Source organism: Desmodus rotundus, chromosome 6 (genome assembly GCF_022682495.2).
Source record: "Desmodus rotundus isolate HL8 chromosome 6, HLdesRot8A.1, whole genome shotgun sequence".
Taxonomy (NCBI): domain Eukaryota; kingdom Metazoa; phylum Chordata; class Mammalia; order Chiroptera; family Phyllostomidae; genus Desmodus; species Desmodus rotundus.
Window position 1 is genome coordinate 77,154,304 of NC_071392.1, and position 21,802 is coordinate 77,176,105.

Genomic DNA, 21,802 nt, shown 5'->3' on the forward strand with positions numbered 1-21,802 from the left:
TCGCGTTCCAGCTTCTATCGCTGGCTGTACATGAACAAATCTATCTTACAGAGATAAATAGAAGTGGGTATCAAATATCATTTAGTTTTTACTACTTTATAACTGTGTAATTTAGAGGTGGCAGGTGTTCCTATAACCTCTACTCTTATTTCAAGCATTCATCTTATTTTGAGTTCCTCTGGAAAATTATGCTTTGGATGTCTTCATTATCTCACTATTTTGGTCCCTCCATATTTGGCCAAATATCAGTTTTACAAATGATATACATTTTATTTTTAACTGAAATTGTACATATATATCTATGTCTGTCGATACATGTATCTATCTGTAAAGCATTTCCATTGTGAATAAGATGGCTTGGATTTATGGCTTTGAATTAAATAAGTGTATAACTACACATTGGTATAAAGCAAAAATTGAGATTTTTACAAATTTTTATAGAATTTTTTTATTGTACCCTTTATCTAAGATGTATCAGATTACAAGGTTAAAAACAAGCTGTTAATAAAACAGTAGGAGCTGCAAATGAAAAGTGGGAGAAAAAGACCTAATTTAATCTAGGAAGGCCATTTCAAAAAGATCTGTGCTAAGTCTTTAATGCCAGGAAACTTAAGCAAATTCTTGATTATTCATGTGTTCCATTGATTAATCATTCTTATGTTTCCAAATGTATCTTAAAATTCTGATTTCTATTTATTATCCCTGTAAAAGTATGAAAAATGGTCTTTGTCTTTCAGTATTAAAGTAGCATTTTCTGAAATGATTATTTCTATCATTGACAAAAATAGAGACACCTAAAGAAATACTTAACTTTTTTCTCTTAAACTATTTTAAATGTAGGTTGATTACATCTGTAATTATTCTTGTAATAAGTCTAGGATTTATCCTAGACTCTCCTAGGAGTTAGACTCTCCTAACTCTCCCTCTTATTAATAGAGTGTAACTAATAAGTGCTTAAGTTCCAATAGTTCTAGCACCCAATATTGCATTTCACATGTCTTTTCCTCTCTTTTTGGCATTAATTCCAACTTTGTGGTTTCTTTCTTTGACATTTTTGCCTGTTGCTGATCCCCAGATCTATTTTCATTTATTACCCCTATCTTTAAGAAGAAAATATCTGGCCATGTGGCATCTGCTCAAAGCCCATGTTTAGCTTCCATTTCTGTTATCTGTATTTTATTTCATTCAAAACTTTTAAAAAATTTTATTGACATATACTAATAAGCATTTATTTTACTCAGGAGTTTACAAACTGACTGGGTCATTCTTTGGGTTTTGACTGGCTCACTGATGTATCAGGAGTCAGCTTGTCGTCGGCTAGTGCAGTATAGCTTCAGCTGGGACTACTTGGCCTTGTTCTTCGTAGCTCCTCACCTTCCTGTTGGCTAGCTGAGACTGTTCTCATGTCAAGGGCAGAGCTGCAAGGGGGATGAAGTGTACATGAGTATGCCACCAAATTTCTTTTTGTCCCATTGGCCAAAGGAACTGAGGTGACCAAGTCCAGAGTCACTGTATGATGAGGAGCACTATCAAAGGGAAGTCAGAAGAACAACAGTAACCAGAATGATTAAGCAATTTATCTACCTTAGTTCCTTTTGCTTAGACTAAAAACTTCGAATTTCTCATCATGATTTTGTCCTATTGACCTTTCTAGCCTCATTTCCAGGCTTTATGTGCCAGCCATACATACTGTAGTTGCTGGAATTATTCAGCTTTTCACCTGTGTCCTTTGGCAATTGTTTTTTTTTTCTTTGTTTGGAATTAACAGTGTCCTCCTCCCATTTACCCAGCTTTTACCTGGTAAATGACTATTTATTTTTTAAAACTTGGTTCAAACTTCACTTTCTCTGCGAAGTGTTCTTGAGTTCTCCATGCAGAATTAGAAGCTTTTTTTTTGGGGGGGGGGGTATGCTCATTTAACGCCTTATATTTCATACATGGGTTACTATGATGATTGGTTTGCATTCCTGTTTTCCTACCTAGACTCTGAATTCCTTAAGGCATAAATCATGTGCTCACTCTTTAGTGAGTAAGTAGGTGATAGAAGTTAAATGAAAAGTTAATGCTAGAGTAAAACAAAAGAACTGATAAATACAAAATTCAGGAAAGTGGCCATTTGGCTTGAAAAGAGGTTGGTTTACACAGGACCTCAAAGGTAATACTAATGTTTTACTTTTGAAACTGGGCATGGGTATTATTTTTTTATACCACTTATATATGTTATAAGTGATATTTAGAATGCAGTTAATAATTATTTAAAACTAACCCTGGAAAAATACAGAGATTGTTTTGATAAGAACACTGTGTCTGTTATTTTGAAGTCAATAGGTAAAAGTGAGAACCTAGTGCTGGAGTGCAGATTTATTATACTTTATTATTACTTTCTTCATATAGACACCAAAAAACCTTTTGTTGATCTGTCTATGAATTGAATGGTGATATATGGCTCTAGCAGAAATGCTCATTTCTTCCAAAATTAAATAGTTAATATTCCATTATCTAATTTTACTTTCTGTACCAGTGAGTGCAAGTTACTGTTTGATGATTCCCCGGACATGTATTTTAAAAATATGATATACAATTAAAAAGCAAAATTAATATAAATCACTTAAATATGTATCTAATAACACATTTAAGAGATTTAAGAGCTCAGCTCTTAAAGAGAATAATTATTTTATTTTTATTTGTGTATTTTTTAATAATCTTTTCTTTAGATTTTATTTATTTATTTTTAGAGCAGGGGGAAGGAAGGGAAAAAGAAAGGGAGAGAAAATCAATGTGTGAGAACTTCATAGATTGATTGCCTCTCACATGCCCCCCACTGGGGACCTGGCCTGAAACCCAGGCATGTGCCCTGACTGGAAATTGAACTGGTGACCTTTCAGTTCACAGGCTGGTACTCAATCCATTGAGGCATACCAGCCAGGGCAAGAATAATTATTTTAAATGTTCAAGGTCTTATGCAAGTAAGTTTTTATAGGTTCAAAATGTGTTTTTCTTTAATTTTGCATTTTTATAAATCTCTTTAATGAAAAAAGATATCTTTTTAATAAAAAAATCTCTTTAATGAAGAGATTTAATGAAATCTCTTTAATCTCTTTAGTGGAAAACAACTAGATCTTCATATCTGCTGTTGCACTTAATCTCTTGTGACATATTGTTTTGTGTGAGTATATGAAGAAAATTGGACTTCATATACATATGTTTTTGGAAAGGAAAATAATGTTTTAATATCTTCTTTTATATAATTACATAAAATACACTGGGAGCAATTTATTAAGAGTATCCAAGACCTCTAACCTGAAAATTCCAGGAGTGCTGCAAAATATTAAAGAAGACTGACATAAATGGAGATTTAACTATGTTCATGGATTACAAGACAATATTAAGACATCAGCTCTCTCCAAATTGATTTATAGATTCATCACATTCCCAATCATAATCCCAACAGTTTTAGAAATGAACAATATGATTCTAAAACCTATGTGCACATGTAAAGGACCTAGAAGAATCAGAATAATTTTTTAAAAAAAGAATAGAGAGGTCTTATATTACCTGACCTCAAGGAGTGTCATATTAGTATATGAACAGACCAAAAGGTAATGGAGCAGAATAAAGTGTCCAGAAAGAGACATACATGATCAATTAATTTTGACAAAGGTCAATGGGGAATAAGAAGGTAGCAACCAGAACTCAAACATTTCTGGCAGGAATATGAGATCAAAAAAGAACACATATAATTATCTAAAAAGACTATTGAAATGCTACTCAGAAGCCCTATCAGCTAACATCTTATATTCTATTACATTAAAACACATTGTTCTGGCTTGTTCTTTGAATGGATCTTTTATCTGTGGTTTTTTTACCCATGTGTTTGGTCATTTGGAAAATATTGGTTCCCTGAGTTACGTACATCTTCCATATCTTCATGTATTTTATATACAATATCTAAAAATAATACGTCTGTTAATATCATCATAAACCTCATTGGAAAAGTTTTTAAGTGTTGGGGAGGTGTCATGGTCACAATGGTGGGTAGGAGTTTCTTTCTATTCCTAGTTTGCTGTAAGTTTTTCCTCATGAATGTGTTGAATTTTATCAAATGCTTTTTCTATATATTTTGACACAATCATGTTTTCCCCTTTAATTCTGTTAAAGTGATGAATTAACTTGATTGATTTTCAAATGTAAAGTCAACTTTACACTCCTGAGATAAACCCTTTAGTTATAAAATAATCCTTTTTATATCCTGCTGCATTCTACTTGATAATATTTTGTTAAAAATTAGTTTTGTGTCTTTGTGCATGAGGTATACTAGCTGCCTGTATCTTATTTCTCCTCCTTCTCCTTTCTAATATTGGAGTTACTTCGTTTCACTGTTATGTTGTCCTCATAAAATAAATTAGGAATGGAATAGAATACAGATTTAAAATGGAAGCTTTTTTTTTCTCTGTTTTCTGAAAAATTTTGTGTAAATTTGGTGTTATTTCTTTCTTAAGTGTTTGATAAAATTTACCAGTGTAGATATGTAGAACTAGTTTATTCTCTGTGGGAAGATTGTAAATTATTAATTATCTGTAGAAAGGTTTTAAATTATGAATTCAACTTTTCAGTAGATATAAATGACTTCCTATTTTCTCTTTCACCTTATGTCAGTTTTGGTAAATTAAATTTTTTCAAGGAATATGTCTTTTTACCTATATCATCAGATTTTACCTGTGTTTTTTATAATAGGCCCTAGTCCTTTTTAATTTAGAGTGAGCTCATAGTGATAGTCCTGCTTTCATTTCTAATATTGGCAATTCTATTTTCTCTTTTTAAAAAATTAGTCTTACTAATGACTTATAATTCTGCTTATCTTTAAAAAAACAACTTTGTTAATTTTGTCTGTTTCCTATTCTATTGATTCCTATTATTATTATTATTATTATTTATTTTTTTACTTAGGTTATAATTGCTTAACATTTTAATAGCACTCATGCTAATTAAGATGACATAAGAAATTCTATTACTCACCTAATAAAATTTCAAATTTCATACTCTTGGAAATGTGGCATTGATTTATTATATATTACCACATCTTTATTTTTGAGATTATTTAATTATGAAAGAAATTCTTTCCCAAGTAAAAATTTTCACCTTATCTACTAAGATTTTTCTTGACACAAATCTTTAAAAATAAGTTTTAAAGTAGTAATTAGTATGAATACTAAAGTGCAGATTTACATCAACTTAATATCTGGGTTAATAACACTAATGTCAGATTGTCGCTTATGCCTGATACCATTATTGTTTAGTTTAATCTAAATACTAATGGTAGGTTACTCTTCTTTTATATCCCACTCTAGAAATCTATAATAGTTCTTTATTGCTTGCAAGATTATATGTAGTCTTCTCTGTCAGTCATTCACCAAGATTCCTATTTCCACCTTATACTTCAACTCTGTTATTTCTGCAGCAGGAATTCTTTATCTCAGTTATAACCACACACATTGTAATAAGTATATTTTTGTTTTTGTTTCTCTTCTGGAAAAAAAAAAATCTGGAATAGTGGAAAGAACCCAGATTTTGCCTTGGTTAGCCTGGGGCTTAGATTCTCTATCTTACTTTCTAGTTTTGTGACTGTTTACAGATTACTTAGGCTCTATGAAATGGTGATAATATTTCCTTATAGAGTTGTCATATAGCTTAAATGAAATATACACACACACACACACACACATAGTAATAATATAGACAGAATTTAGGAGATAGTTAAGAAATATTAGTTTTGTTTCCTTTTAATTCAGTCCTGCTAATTGAAGGGTTTTTTTTTTTCTTCATGGACTCTTATTTTTGGTTTATACTACAATAATTTTTATCTTTTATTCAGTCCTATGATTCAGGTGGTCTCACCTAATTTTGGTTAGTAATACACTGTTCTTCATATTGCTCCCTAGTTGGGTTATTTATTCAGTCAGGAGAGTTAGTTGTATGTAATACAAAGGGGAGATGAAGAAGTCAAACTTGGATTCTCATTCTGCTTCTGTCACTGGCTTACTGACTTTCAGGAGGATGCCTTTTGTCTTTTGTCTTACAGTTCCTCATCTTTAAAGGAGATAATTAAACTAGAGATTTTATGAAGGTTCTTTCTAGTTATGAAATTCAGTGGTTCTAGATATTCTCGGAGTGCCTGTCTTGTGCTAGATTCTGGTGAGAAATTCTGATGAGAAATATTTTAAAAGACCAAATATGTCTTTAAGTAGATCGACATACGATAGAGAATTAAACTTTGCACAAATGACTAAAATGCAGTGAAGTATATAATAGAAGCTGTATAATTGTTATGAACACAATACCACAGGGTACAGAATAGTTCATCTCATCTTTCCTGGTAGATATTCAGCATTTCTAAGGTAAGATTTGTGTCTTCTACTGCTTATTTTGCTTTCCTCGAGATTTAAGCTTATTTTGTTGGACTTATGTTAGTTGACTTGCTATGAGTTTCTGAGCAAAGCTTGTAATGAAAGTCAACAAAAAGGGGCATTTAATTTTATTTTGTTATTTGTTCTCTGAATTCTTTGTTTCTCCACAGAATGGTCCTAGTGCCAGATCGTGTCATAAAATGTGCATTGACATTCAGCGAAGGCAAATCTACACGTTGGGCCGTTACTTGGATTCCTCTGTGAGGAACAGCAAATCTCTGAAGAGTGACTTTTATCGTTATGACATTGACACTAACACGTGGATGTTACTCAGTGAGGATACTGCTGCTGACGGAGGGCCGAAGTTGGTGTTTGACCATCAGGTTTGGTGCACAGATAAATATATGGTAGAATTACTTAGTGCTTAGTAACTCTTGCTCATAGAGTTTATTTCACATGTTATGCTGATTTGTTTCTTAGTAATTTCCATTACAAATACCTGTGACAGATAATAAAAATAACTTGTTTCAATAGGTATAAAATTATTCTTTAAAATTTGTTTCCCTTGTTTAGTGCAGGATAAAATAGTAAGATCTCAGAGGACACAAATGTGAATTTATAAAAAGCTTTAGAGAGTAGACAGAGCAGTACACATTAGGAAAAACAAATTTCATTTTATAATAAATATCCATAAATCATAACAGTTTTCCCTTTTAAAACTTTTTATTCTGCATTACTGGAAGAAATTTAAAATTACTTTATAATGAGTTCAGGATTTGAAATCTAGAGCTTTTCTTTTAATCTGAGTGAAATATATTTACCTTTGCATATAATCACAAATATGATAAAACTGATAGGAATTTGACATAAACTAGAAAAAGTTTAAATTCAGCACCAATAGAAATCATACAGTGATGCTGTAGACAAGAAGACTACACATAGCAATATTATAAGCCATTTTAATATTAATATGCCTGTAGGTCTCATCATCATCTCCATCAGTGTCATTACCATTGCTATCTGTATTTGAATACTGACTCCATAGCAGTTCATTGTAGTTCTATACCTCACACAAAACAGTAATCACTTCGAATTCTATAGGCAGTTTTACTTGGTTCAACCCATGTCCAAAGTTTTCTTTGGGGTATGGAGGAGAAAAAGACTTTTAAAAAGTCTACAACACCATAATGATGGACATAGTATTAGCTAGTACTTGAGGAATGGGAGGTGGTGCTAGAATTATGAGAGAATCTAACTTAGGCCTATTTAACCTCCTATCTTATATGCAAGTGAAACTCAAGACTTTTATTTATTATTTTTTCACATATTTTTGTTAATTCTTTGCTTTAAAAGTATTCTGCTGCTGTTTATATTAGTAAGTAGTTGTGATAAGAAAATGGTAAGGAAAAGAGGAATGGATTATATGCCTATCAAGTAAGTGGTGGGTGGAAAATCAAAAACATTAGTCTTCAAAGTACTCCCCAGATTGAATTTGGAACATTTGCTGGCTCTACATAACTGAGCTCTGCAAAGCTTTGCACTTCCCTGCTGACATTCTCAGTGTTTTCATGTGGAAAATAAAAACTCCAAAAAAAGTTTGGCTGGTTCTGATCTTTTAAAAACAGAACATCAGCAGATAACATTGTGAGGGAAACAATTTCTTTTCTTGCTTTCAACTGGTTACAATTTTTTTTTTTTTTTTTTACAAAAGATGCCTATGTCTTTATTTTAACAAGTTGAAAAAAGAATATCTTAGGGGTAGTCTGAGTACAAATATATTGCCCTGTGTATGGTCTTTGTTTCTCTTGACCTTGATAAAACAGAATATTGCCTGGAAGCTAGGTTCTGTTAAATGTTTGGTTTTCCACTGATTAGATGTTATACCAGAACAGGACGCATGAAAAAACCAGGATTTCAGTCCTAATTCAGCTAACAACTAGCTCTGTGACCTTGTGTTATCTGTGTAAGCCTCCAGTTTCTATTCTGTTTCATGCAAATAAAGCTATAAGTTGGAGCTTCAAAAATCCCGTGGGGTTGTTCATGACACTTAAGATTTGACACTTACTGTTCAAATTAGAGAAGAACGTGAGAATGCTAGACGCATGAAGACATGTTTAAAAGTTACTTTGCCATTTTGAATTTAATGTAGTGAAAAAATTTAAATTTAAAGACTTGAATTTATTAAGAACATAGTGGCGGCTTAGTTCTGAAGCTTTGTCTATTGTTGCTTTGTGTGATTTTCAGAAACAATGAGAACCAAACAAAAAAAGATTCATAAAAAACACAAGGCACATATTCAGCAAAACCAGGAGCCAAAGAAAACCCCCACCTCCCAATTTCTTGTAAGTTTAGCCAAAAACAACTGAAATACCCATACATAACCTGTATTGAAGCTGATAGCAGTGTAGTAGGGAACTGGGAATGCAGAGGAGCCTAGCAGAGGTACATTTGAGTGGGAAGTGTTAGGAGCAGGGCAGAAAGTTGAACCCAAGGCAGCCTCTGGAGGAGTCAGAGAGATTAGGAAGCACCCAGATGTGGTAGATGTCAGAAAGCACCATCTTCGAAAAGTACGAGAAACACCAAGACAACTGGGGACAGTGACTCCTTTGTAATATCCAATGAAGAAACTTGGGAAGCTCAAGTCTTGTGATAGAAGCCTACCACCAACCCAGGCGAGGGTTCATAGAGTTAAGGAAGACGTGACTTCCCAGGTGCACTATATTTTGAAGAAGTCATTTAATTCAGTAGCAACAGAGGAGGGTTTCCTTGAACAAGAGCATCACTCTTTCATAGGAACCTTTTGTTACTTGGACCAGAGAAATTCAACTTTAAATAGAGTTGAATTTAAATATGAAAATCTATAAAACAATAAACACCAAATCTTTAAGGAGGTACTCTACAGGACACATGGAAGTTCCGGTGAAGATGGAGGCTCTTCCTCGCACAACCAAAAGGAGGATAACAACCAATCTGAAATCAATAAACAACCAAAAGTGCCAGAAAATCAAACTGCATGGAACTCCGACAACAAAGGAATTAAAGAAAAAAATCAACCAGAAAAACCAGACGGGTCAGGGGGCGGACCACTCTGGCTGACTCAGAAAAACTGCTGTGAAGTGGCGGACCTTAGGGCCAGGGATGACTGCGGACCTTGGTGGGCTGCCCGGGAGGGGCTGACTTAAGGGGACTCAGAAGTGGCTGTGGGCTACAGCTGGGGTTGCCCCAGTAGGAGAACCTCCCAGTCTCACATGAGAGTCCGAGAGTCCATTGAAAAGTGGTCCAGAGACAAGCAGTTGAGCAGCACCATTCCCTCTCTGATGCCTCCCCTACAGGCAGTGCCGCAGCGCAGCAAAGAGGGTTGCCTTGCCTGGGTGAATACCTAAGGCCCCATCCCCTTACAACCTATCAGCTGCACCAAGACAAAGAAAGAGAGCTAAGCAAGGAGGAGATTGCCACCCTATCTGATGGAGAATTTAAAGCCCTGGTAATCAAAATGCTCACAGATCTGATTGAGCTTGGTCGAAAAATGAAAGAACAAATGAAGGATACCCAAAGTGAAATAAAGCAGAATGTTCAGGGAATCAACAGTAACAGGAAGGAAACCAGGACTCAAAGCAACAATTTGGAACAAAAGGAAAAATAAATATCCATCCAGATCAAAAGAAGCGAGAATTTGAAAAAGTGAAGAGACTCTTACAAACCTCTGGGACAACCTGAAACACTCCAATATCCGAATTACAGGAGTGCCAGGAGAAGAGGAAGGCCAAGAAATTGAAAACTTATTTGAACAAATAATGAAGGAAAACTTCCCCAATCTGGCAAAGGAAATAAACTTCCAGGAAGTCCAGGAACCCCAGAGAATCCCAAAGAAGTTGGACTCAAAGAGGAACACACCAAGGCACATCATCATTAAGTTACCCAAGATTAAAGATAAGGAGAGAATCTTGGAAGCGCCAAGAGAAAAGGAGACTGTTACAAACGAAGGACTTCCCATTAGACTATCAGCTGATTTCTCAAAAGAAACCTTGCAGGCAAGAAGGGGCTGGAAAGAAGTATTTGAAGTCATGCAAGGCAAGGACCTACATCCAAGATTACTCTATCTAGCAAAGCTTTCATTTAGAATGGAAGGACAGATAAAGTGCTTCCCAGATAAGGTCAAGTTAAAGGAGTTCATCATCACCAAGCCCTTATTATATGAAATGTTAAAGGGACTTATCTAAGAAAAAGAAGATAAAAAATATGAACAGTAAAATGACAACAAACTCACAACTATCAACAAATAAGCCTTTAAAAGAAAAGAAAAACTATGAAAACAAAAACTAAGCAAACAACCAGAACAGGAATAGAATCATAAAAATGGACATCACATGGAGGGTTTTCAGTGGGGAGGGGGAAGGGAGGAATGGGGGGGGGAGGTACAGGGAAGAAGAATCATGGTTAGTAGGCATAAGGTAGACGGGGAGAGATAAAAAATGGTATAGGAAACAGAGGACTCAAAGAACTTATATGTACAACCCATGGACATGAACTAAGGGAGGGGGATGTTAGAGGGTTGGGGGGACAGGGTAGAGAGGGGATAGAGGGAGAGAAATTGGTAAAACTGTAATAGCATAATCAATAAAAATATTTTTTAAAAAAGGACACATGGATAAAACAAAGGTGGGGTGGAAGTAAGGGAGAGAGGTGAGTTTGGCTGGGGTGGGGGGTAGTGGTGGGGGGTAAACACAGGCAACTGTAAATGAACAACAGTAAAGTAATTTGAAAAAAAAAGAAGTACTCTAAAGAAAAACAGTAAGAAAAACAGCAAAACTTTTCTTCACACAACAGCAGATGAAAATTATATTCCAGTATCCAAAGATGAATTAAATGATTTAATGAAGCTTGAAACTCTGAAGAAAACTACAAAGCATCAATTCAAGAATGCAGATGAGATGACCACATAATAGGAGCAGGTGAAATTGGACCTGGTAAAACTCAGGAAAGAGATTGAAGAAAAACATAGTAACGCTTTCAGCAATGAAGACTGATCTACATGGAGCATAGTGAAGAGTAGGTAAGGGTAATTATAGCGTGGACATAAGAAGAACAGAAAATAAATAAAAATTTAAAAGAGAATTAGCCAGAAAATTACAGATCAAGAAGACAGGCAAAAGTTAGCCAACATACCTGTAATTGGAGACATTAAATACCAAAACAATGGAACAATGATTATTTATAAATAAAATTCAAGAAGACTTTTCTGAATAAAGAAGAGTATTTCATATTTCAAAAGTGCTCTTCAGGGAAAACTGAAGTAGGCATTCAGCTCCAAGACATGTTAGTAACATTGGATTTCAAATATAAAGAAGCCATTTGGGGGGACAACTACGCAAAATGATCAAGTTACCTATAAGAGAAATAAAATGAGACTGATACCAGATGTCTCTACAGCTACATTCAATGCCGGGAAACAATAGAGCTACATCTAGAAGGTATTCAGAAAAAGAGAGTGCGAGCCAAGGATTATGTATATAGACAAACTGCTCTTAAAGTATGACCACTTTTTGCAGAAATTACTGGAAAAAATATGAACTAGCCAAGAAATGGCAGGAGAAACTTCAGGGAAAACATTGGGGACGTCAGCCTATTGACATTCTCCCTGGGTCAGTGTGGATCACTGGCAGGCTGAACAAGAGAATACATTAGTAATGGTGTTGAAAAACAAGAAAGAATGCCCCTGGAGAACTTAAAAAAAAAAATGGGTAAAATTCCTTTAAGGTAAAAGCAGACAAGATTAGATCCAACCAGAAAAAACTAGAGCCTGTAAGATAGCAGCCACATGAGCCTCAACGTTTATATAGCTGGGGCAAACAGTAGATTATCAGTGGGAGACTGAACAGCAGAGCATTTTTCAGTGTGACGGAGTAGCACTTAACTGTGATCATTTTCCTTGGTCGAGGGTTGAGTGTGGGCATTGGAGCTGGAAAAGGCAATACTCCCAAGGGCACTGGAGAGCAGTTGTGGAACCCTTTGTAGCATCACATCTCATTTCTTCCCACCCAGTCCCTGTAGGCAGGCTGTTGTATTTGCAACAGGCAGATGACTAGAGATTCTCAGATGCAAAAAGGACTAAGAACAGCAACCAAAAAATCAAAATATTTGAATATAATTAATACCATCAGAAAGATGCTGAACTCAACAAAGAATTAACCAAGAAAAACTAGTATAAACTGAAGAAGCCTTTAAGATAAGTTTAAGTGATATTTCTAGAGTAATGCAGGTGGATATTGCATTTATTAAAAAGGCATGCCTAGAAAAATGACAAATTAAAGATTTTTTTTTAATCTCAGCAAATTAATTGGGAAGCAGAATGAACACACCTTTAAGTGGTTACTAAATTAGTGAGTTGAAATTGTGAGAGAAAAGAAACAGAGAAAAAAAAGGTCCTGAAGTTTCAATGCCACCTAATAAGAGTTCTAGAAGAGAATGCAGACCAAACAAAAAAAACAAAAACCCAAGCAAACAAACTCAAGGTAAAAATGAAGAAAACTCCAAGAAAGTTTTCAGAACAAAGGGAACACCAGGTGCAAATCAAGATGAATGAAAAAGAATATCTCTGCCTAGATACTTCCATAATGAAATTTCAGAACCAAGGATTAAGAGAAAATCCTAAAAGCCTCAGAGAGAAAACGAGTTACCTTTGTAGGCAAACAAATGAGAACAGGCACATTGAAATTATCCCCAAAAGGAAAGAGAAAATCCCTTTGTAGCCATATGAAGACCTATAGGGGCCACATAACCATAGGAAACATGATAAAACATGGATTGGCCAAAATTAGTATGACTCTAAGAATTTATGAAAATGTAAATTGGCTTCCATGATGTAAGTCCCTTGGGATTTCCAGCATGATCCCCAGTGTTTGGAGAGATTGGAGCCTTAAAGTACTTAGGACTGGGTGATATGACCCAGCTTCAATGAAGCCCTACACAGTCGTATATATAGTAGGTAATTGGGGCAGTACTGAGTTGTCTTCAGAAATGTATGGATTGCTTTTAATGATAGGATTATTAAAGATTAAAGAAGGGGAACACTTTCTTTGGAGGGCCAGGGTCATGAAAACTTTCTCAGTTTTTGCAACCATATTCACCAAGATTTCACCCTTGAGGTATAGAAGATTTTTATCTTAATTTACAAAAATCTGCCAGGAACCTGGGTAGTAGTAGCAAGTGAGTAGATCTTTTTGATGGTAGGTAAAGATTAGGATGTACTACAGTCTTTTCTTTGAATTTATTGGGGTGACATGGTTAAAATCTTTTCAGTATTAATGTAAAAACCAAATTTTGTGATTGTTAAAAAGCTTTTTATTAAAAACAATACAAAAATAAATAGAAGTAATTTGATGGGAGGAGAGAATTAAACATACAATGGCTAGTATTTGTGCTTTAGCAAAATAATGTTTTGTGCACACAGTTTTTTTTCTTTAAATATAAATGCCCTTTGTATTCATTGTCATTTTCCAACTTGGACGTACATATTCCTTGAAATAAATTTAATTCTTATTTATTATCTTTTGACAAATGACTTTTCCCTGATATTTTTGTGAAAACTATAATCTTGAGTTGAAAGAATGAAAGAATTAAGGTTGGCTTTTGAACATGAGTTGCATAACACACCTCAAAGAAAACTAAATTTATAGTGTTGTGTTAAAAGAAGACAAGGTTCATCACACCATAGATGTCAGTCTGGAGACTGATTGCTTTAAATGTCTTTTTGTTTGATGTACTGTTTTGTAACATAATTTTGAAGAGTTTTGTAAAATAAATGCAGGGAGATGAATTTAGCTGCATCACTCATTTCACATATTTGCTCTCTTCATTAAATAGTAGCAAGATTAATAAACTGGTTGCCTAGAATAGAAAGTTTTTATAAGGAGAATTAAAAGGAGCGTGTGATCATTGTTTACCCGTAGAGGATGATCTGTATTTACTCTTAGGTTTGCAAGTCAACACCTCATGTATTATTGATTGATTTGGTAAAAATTACTAATTTCAAGAAAGCATAAAGCTCTTTAACCCAACATATTTTATTTTCAGTGGGAAAAATGGAAAAGTGAAAAGGTATTTAGAAATATGCCTGCCAGGTGATGAGCAGTATTGCAATAAGTGCATGTGATAATCAGTGGTGGTATGTAGTGTTATTAAGACAAAGTTCAGTTTTGTTTTGTTTTGTTTTTAAGAATCTAAAACCACTCACATTGTTTTCACTTTAGCACATATGACAGGGACAGTCTGAAACTATTCAATCTGTTGTCTTGTTCTTATAGATGTGTATGGACTCAGAGAAACATATGATCTACACCTTTGGTGGTAGAATTTTGACGTGTAATGGCAGTGTAGACGACAGCAGAGCCAGTGAACCACAATTCAGTGGGTTGTTCGCTTTCAACTGTCAATGTCAGACCTGGAAACTTCTTCGAGAGGACTCCTGTAATGCTGGGCCTGAGGATATCCAGTCTCGGATAGGACACTGCATGCTCTTTCACTCAGTAAGAATATTCTGTACATTGTGTTATATTATTTTGTCATGTATATCTCAGTAGGAAAAGAAGTGGTGAAATTAATTCCTCAGTAAGAGATCAAAACTTTTCATTAGTATTAATAATGACAGACAAAAATGAAACTCTTTAACAGTGATCTGTTAGCTACTTGAAAGTATTTCCCATCAATTTAGTAATTCCAAAATAGTTATCACTTGGATACTAATCTAGGCATTTTTATGACTAACTTCACTGCTTATATAGATAGTGCAGCTATTTCTATTTATTTATTTCTCTTAGTAACTAGAAGATAAATTTTCTTATCTGTTATTTTCCCTTCTGCTCTTCTTCATTAAATGCAAATAATTAAAGAGTTGACTTTATAGAATGAAATTAAACTTTATCAGCAAACCAACATACAGATACTGCATTAACCTTTTCAGATGTTACAGTGAAAACTTGGACTTCTTTCTGAGAACATAACTTGAAAAATATATTATGGAATATTTTAAACATACCAAAGTGGGGAGAAGAGTATGGTAAATTCCTGTGTACTCATCAGTTTTAGCTGTTATCAGTATGTGACTATTTATTTTTCATGTATTTACCCCACTTGTACTTCATTTATTTTTTTGATGTTTCTTTGAATTTTAAGTTTATTCTTAAATTTTCTTGTGCTGGTGGGTTATATTAAAGCAAATCCCAAACACTATTTTTACACCTGTAAATACTATATGTCACTAACAGCTAAGGACTTTTAAAACTCATAATTGTAATACCATTATAAGACCTAACCAAAGTAAAAGCAATTTCTTAATATCATTTAATATATAGAATTTTTCTGAAATACTGAAAAGTACCTTTCATAGTTGGTTTATTCAAGTTGGGATTCAAAAACAGTCTGTATTATGCCCTGGCTGCTGTGGCTCAGTGGATTGAGTGCTGGCCTGCAAACCAAATGATTGCCGGTTCAATTCCCATCAGGGCACATGCCTAGGTTGCAGGCCAGGCCCCCATTAGGGGGTGCGCAAGAGACAACCACACATTTATCTTTCTCTTCCTCTCTTTCTCCCTCTCCCTCTCTCTAAAAATAAATAAATAAAATCTTTTTTTTTAAGTCTGTATTACATTTGGTTGTAATGTCTCTTAAATTTCTTTTAATTCATAATGGTACTCACCCCGTTTGTTAACGAAACTTAATCATGTTTGCCTTAGAATTTCCTGTATTCTTTATTTGGCTGACTTTACCCTCATATAATATGATCTTTTACCCATATTTCATGTCAGCTGGTAGTTAAAGCCAGAGTCTAAAGGTCCTAAAGGCAAAATAAAAATTTTTTAAAAAGAATTTTTGAGTTACAGTTGACATATATTGTATTAGCTTCAGTTACACAACCCAGTGTTTAGACATTTGTTTATCTTGATCACCCTGAAAAATCTAGTACTTGATTTAAGATTCACTCTCCCTACTGGGGGGTAGGGGGTACAAAAGGAGAGGTGCAAGAATACTTCAGAGGTGGTCTGATTGAAAAATATCAAGAGGCATTTAATGTATAGTCTTAAAAGTATACTTTTGCTGATGTTAAAGTTGTTCAGTGAATTCAGCTGTTACTAGCCTGATTATTAAGTGTAAAGTTTCTTGTCAACTTTTTACCTAATGGCTCTAGCAGCCATTGATAGTCATTACCTAGATTTTATTAGGATTTGTCAAATGGTGATTTTCCTAATTGTGTCATTTCTTCTGCATTTATTGACTGTGATTGTATTATAAAAAACTCACTCCTATTAACTATATGGCTACCCTGATTAGTAAACACACAGGAAAGGTTATAAGAATGTTTGATTCTTTTCTTTCATCACTTTTTCATATTAATGAGTTAAGGCTCCAAAGTTAACCAGTAGATTTTTTTAAAGTGTTATTATGAACTCATTGACTTTTACATATTTTATATGTTTAATCCAGTGATGTCATTATTCTTTTTGATGCCCATATTTTTCTCTGTCTTTGGCTAATAGGCGTTTCCCCCTTCACAATATACCCATGTGTGTGTGTGTGTGAATCTTTTTTTAGGTAGAGAAAAATTAAATCATGAGTTTATAATGATATATCTAATTAAAATTAAAGATTATAATTTTTAAATTTAATATCTTTGATTTTGTATTTGGATATCTTTTAAGTTTAAAATCCTCCTTCCTAATGTCAATATTACATTGCTTGCTCTGTCTTATATTTTACAGAATAGCAAAACTAACAACAAAATCACTGAATGCTATTTAAAATTGTTTTCTTATTATTTTTCTATTTAGGATATAGCCCACTAGGAAAGGTTAGTCAAAAACATGAATTAAAATCACTGGAAATATTACTTCTCTGTGTGATTATCTCTCTGTGTGGTCATGTCTTTATATACCAATATGTTTATTTCTTTTATTCAAATTTCAGAGATTTTTTATTGAGTTATTTGTTTTCTAGTTAAATAAAAATATATGCCTTCTTCTAAAGGCAAAACCGTAAGTCTGGGTTCTTTACAAAAGATTGGGTGTTTATCCCTGTCTCCCTGATCTGTCACTTATCCAGTAGGTAACTCTTTTATTAGTTCTCTTTGTTTCTTTTTGGAGAAAGAAACATACACTTACATATTACTTTTTCTCCTTTCTCATACAAAGGCACCACCCTGTATACGTCATTCTGCAGCTCGATTTTTTACTTTAATAGCATATCCCGGAGATCACCTCTTTGCAATATATAGAAAGCTGCATTTCTCTTTGTACCATCATAGTACTCCATTGCATGGGATCTGTCATAAAGTTACTTTTATAGAGGTTTATACTTTTAAAAGATCATTCTGAATTTTTCATGGAAGTGATTACTTTCTCTGTCCTTTACTCCCTTTTTCTTATTTTTCAGAAAAATCGTTGCTTGTATGTATTTGGTGGCCAGCGATCGAAGACCTATTTGAATGATTTCTTTAGTTACGATGTGGACTCTGATCACGTTGACATAATATCAGATGGCACCAAGAAGGACTCTGGAATGGGTAAAGGTGTTTAGTGATTTGTCTCAGGTCTTAACTACTTTCTAAGGTAGAAGATTGCAGCCCATTTTCTTTGCGTTCTAACCATTCTTCACTCTTTCCCCATTTCTTTAATTGAAGTAATTCTGACTAAGATAAGGAAAACTCTGTAAGCTAAATTATCCAGTTTTATCTTTTTAAAATATATGAATTATCATTACTCCCTTGGAGCAGAAAGACGGTATGTGAATTTTTAAAAGAATTATTTGTGTGTCTATTTGGGGAGGAGGCTTTGCAAGAACTAATACCCTAAAAACTGTATTATTCTATATTTGCTAATACTTTCCACCTTCTCTTTTTAATATAGTGACATATTACGCACTAGCGAAATAGAGTATGTCTTTGTTCTGAGGGAGGACATGTAATTGGTAAAGCCTTTTAAGTTTACAAGCTCAGCATCCAGGAAGTTATTCTCCTAGTAGCACAGTGACTAGTTTGCCCGAGATAGTCTCAGTTTTATGCATATTGCCCTGGCATAATTATTACTACTGCCCCATTCACTCTTAAAAGTATCCTATTTTGGATGATATACATAGTTATCCTGCACAGGAATCACTTTGCCTGTGACATATACAGAAGTATGGTATTTGGTTAAGGTTTAAAATGCCTACCTCAAGCAATAGGGTAGGAAATTAGATCAGCTTGCTTTTCCTTTTAGCTATTATTTATAAAAACAGATATTTTAATTCTAATCATTGTTTGTATTTAGGAGGAAAAAGTTGTTTTTAACAAAAGATAGTGCCAGAGGTAAAAAATAAAAATTAAAAAAGTACACGTGAAGTAGTTTGCCCTCAGGACCCTTCTCTCATACTTCCTACTAGCACTTTATTTTCCAGGGGGAAATGGAATGATAGAGGCTGTGTGGAGGCATAGGGGACAGAGTGGAAAATAGGACAGTTCAACCTATCAACGGCATAGTGGACCTTCTAACCACATCCCTGTTCCCATGATGCCAGGCATATGTCTCCTAGGCAAAGACTAGAATCCCCTTCTCTTGAGGAAATGTATGGCCTCAGAGAAAAGATTTCCAGATACTGTTGTTTCGGAACCCCCCACCCCACTCCCATTAAAATGGCAAATCTTGCTGCCCAGCCCCCAATACAATGACTACTTTCACAGCCCAGTCCCCCTCTAGTGTTACCCACGGTACACATACTGTCAATTAACGTTTTATTTTGTAGCTCTTAATGAACTGTCAGATAAGTATCTTTCGTATTAGGGCCTTCACCATGAAAGAGAAACATGAAAACAAAGAAAACCTGAAAACAGAAATCTGGAGTAATGCACTGAACACAAGTAAATGAAAAAAATAATAACGATCAAGACCAATTTTCTTAGAGAAAAGGATACTGCATCCATAAAACTATAATAGGCTGCGATGAAAGATCAGAGACTAAGAAAGAGCTTTTGGAAAATAAATTTTGCTAGAATAAAAGAGTAGAGAAATTATAAAAAATCTGAAAAATAGACAAAGAGATAGAGATGGAAATTGGAGAAAATAGGGGTCTTAGAAAATCAATCCAAGAGGTCCAGTGTTTCTACAGCTATAGAGAACAAAGCAAATGGAGGAGACTAGGCTATAAAATAAAGAAAGAGCAGAAATTTCCCCAAACTGAGTAACAGTGGCTTCAAATTGTAAGTGGATCCCTAAAGAAGTCAGTACGTCAAATTTAGAAAAACAAAAAGAAGAACTCCGAGGGCATGTCAGTGTGTGTTGTGGAATTTCACGTATCAGGCATAAGGAGAATATCTTAAAAGCTTCTAGGGTAAAATGAGGTCACATTCAAAGGAACAGGACTTAGAATGATATAAAAATTCTCAGCAACATTGGAAGCTATAAGATAAAGGGGAATATGGTCTTAAAATTCTGAGGTGAAATTATTACCAACCTAGAATTCTATCTGTAGCCAAAACACCAGTGAAGCAGGAGGGAAGAAATACTATTTTCGGATATCTAAAGTTTATCAATAGAATGTGCCTCAAGTAATAGAAAACCCAGAAAACCGTGGCTTAAACAAATGAGGAATCTTTTCTCTCATAGAGTAAGTAGTCCAGAGGTAGGTAATTTGGCACTGATGAAGTGACTCGAGCAATGCCCCAGGTTCTTTCTAATTTTTCTGTTTTGCATCTTTAACATAGCTGTAGCCTCATGGCGGCAAATTGGCTGGTGTATCTCAAACATCATGCCTTTATCTCAGATAGGAAAAAAGGAAGGAAAGCAAAACTTGCCCAGAAAGCTCCCTGCTTGTATTTCATTGACTAAACATGTGAAACCTGGCTTCAAGAGAGTCTGGTAAAGCAACTATTTAGCTTTTCCAGCGTATATTTATATAGTACACCCGGGAAGGGGGTTTGGAAATGGCTATTAGATCAGGCAGTCAACAGTTATCTGTCACACAAGATTAAAAATGTGATAGATCTTTTATCCACTCTTCCTTAGGCAATTAGTACACCATGCACACTAACAAAAGGGAGTAAAAGTAATGAAAAAGAAAACATGGGAGCTGGGAAGAAGAGTATCTGATTCTGGGAAGCAGTGAAAGGACATCTCAAGCTGGTACCTGCACAGCAAACCGAATAAGCATCTAGTTCAGATTGGAGCAGGAGGACACAGGAAAGAAGAGTACTCTTCCTCATCAAAGTGAGGTTTCTAGATAAAAGTAGATTCAATAGGTGTGTTTGAACATTTGGGATAAAAAATTGTTAATAGGTAAATAACATCTGATATAAAAGATTGAGGATAGGAACATAATAGGAAAAGAAAAAAATGTATACACAAGGGGGCATACATTTCTTGGCTCTACAGTGAGCAGTATTTCTCTAATTATCATAAAGCAGAAACTACAGTGTAACCAAATATTGGGATAAAGTTCAGTGGGAGGACCAGGCGAAAGGAATGAGGGGATGGGTGTCACTGTAGTAAAAATATTCATCTGTTATGACAGGGAGTCAGTAGATGATGTCTAAAGAAGCAGCTTAAATATATCATTTAGAAATGTGGAAAGCGATAAAATGAGAAATGACTAATGGCATTACTTATTCTATCTAAAATTGTCTGTCTTGTTTACTTATTTATTTTCTGCTACCATAGGATAGTGTGGGGGTATTTGATTTAATTTTCAACTTCCTCTAGCTTTTAAGAGTTATTCTAACTTTCCATTAAAATAAGTAGGAGGAGAGAGGTAATACTTTCCTACAATCCTAATGTAGCTCTACCTGAAAAAGGTAATGAAGATCGTAATTGATTTGACAAAATATGTTGAAAACTGCTACATACTGGCTCAGTGCTCGTCTGGGTGTGCAGTGGAACAAGATGATCAGGGAATCTCAGCGTGCTCCTAACCTAGCTAGGTGATAATATTCTGATGGATGATAGTAGCTGCTCTTTATTTAGATCTTGCCGTATGCCAGTCACTAAGCCTGGTGGTTTATAAATATCTCTGACTGGTGGTATTATTCTCATTTACCAGATGAGAAAAATTGAACTCAGTGACATAATACATTCAGCATTACATAACCAGAAAAAGAGCTGGAATTTAGAAGTTTGAATGCAAAGAAGGTTTTCCCGCCCCACCATTCGGCGCTACCTCCCAAGATTAAAAGAAAAAAGGGCAAAGAGTAATAGTGGCAGATAATTAGTTAAAAAAAATTCACTGTCATAAGGAGGATTTAATGACTATCATTTGAAGATTTTTAAAAAGTGATCATTGTAATGCTTCATCATTCATGGTTATGGCTAGATTGAGAGCCAGCAAAGTGTGATAAATGTTTTTTGTTGTTGTTCAATTATGTTTTCATTATAAAAGCA

At 34.5% G+C, this 21,802-nt stretch overlaps 1 protein-coding gene across 12 annotated transcripts in view; it reads left to right on the forward strand.

Annotated features, from left to right (window-relative positions):
* Positions 1 to 21,802, forward strand: part of MKLN1 (muskelin 1) — a 322,457-nt gene that overhangs the window by 257,353 nt on the left and 43,302 nt on the right. For 11 of the 12 annotated variants that reach the window (XM_071221698.1, XM_071221699.1, XM_071221696.1 and 8 more), the window contains 3 exons: positions 6,575 to 6,787; positions 14,708 to 14,929; positions 17,829 to 17,964. In XM_071221698.1, coding sequence (XP_071077799.1) covers positions 6,575 to 6,787; positions 14,708 to 14,929; positions 17,829 to 17,964 — 571 coding nt within the window. The remainder of the gene's footprint in view (positions 1 to 6,574; positions 6,788 to 14,707; positions 14,930 to 17,828; positions 17,965 to 21,802) is intronic. The other variant, XM_024554970.3, reaches the window with a different exon arrangement.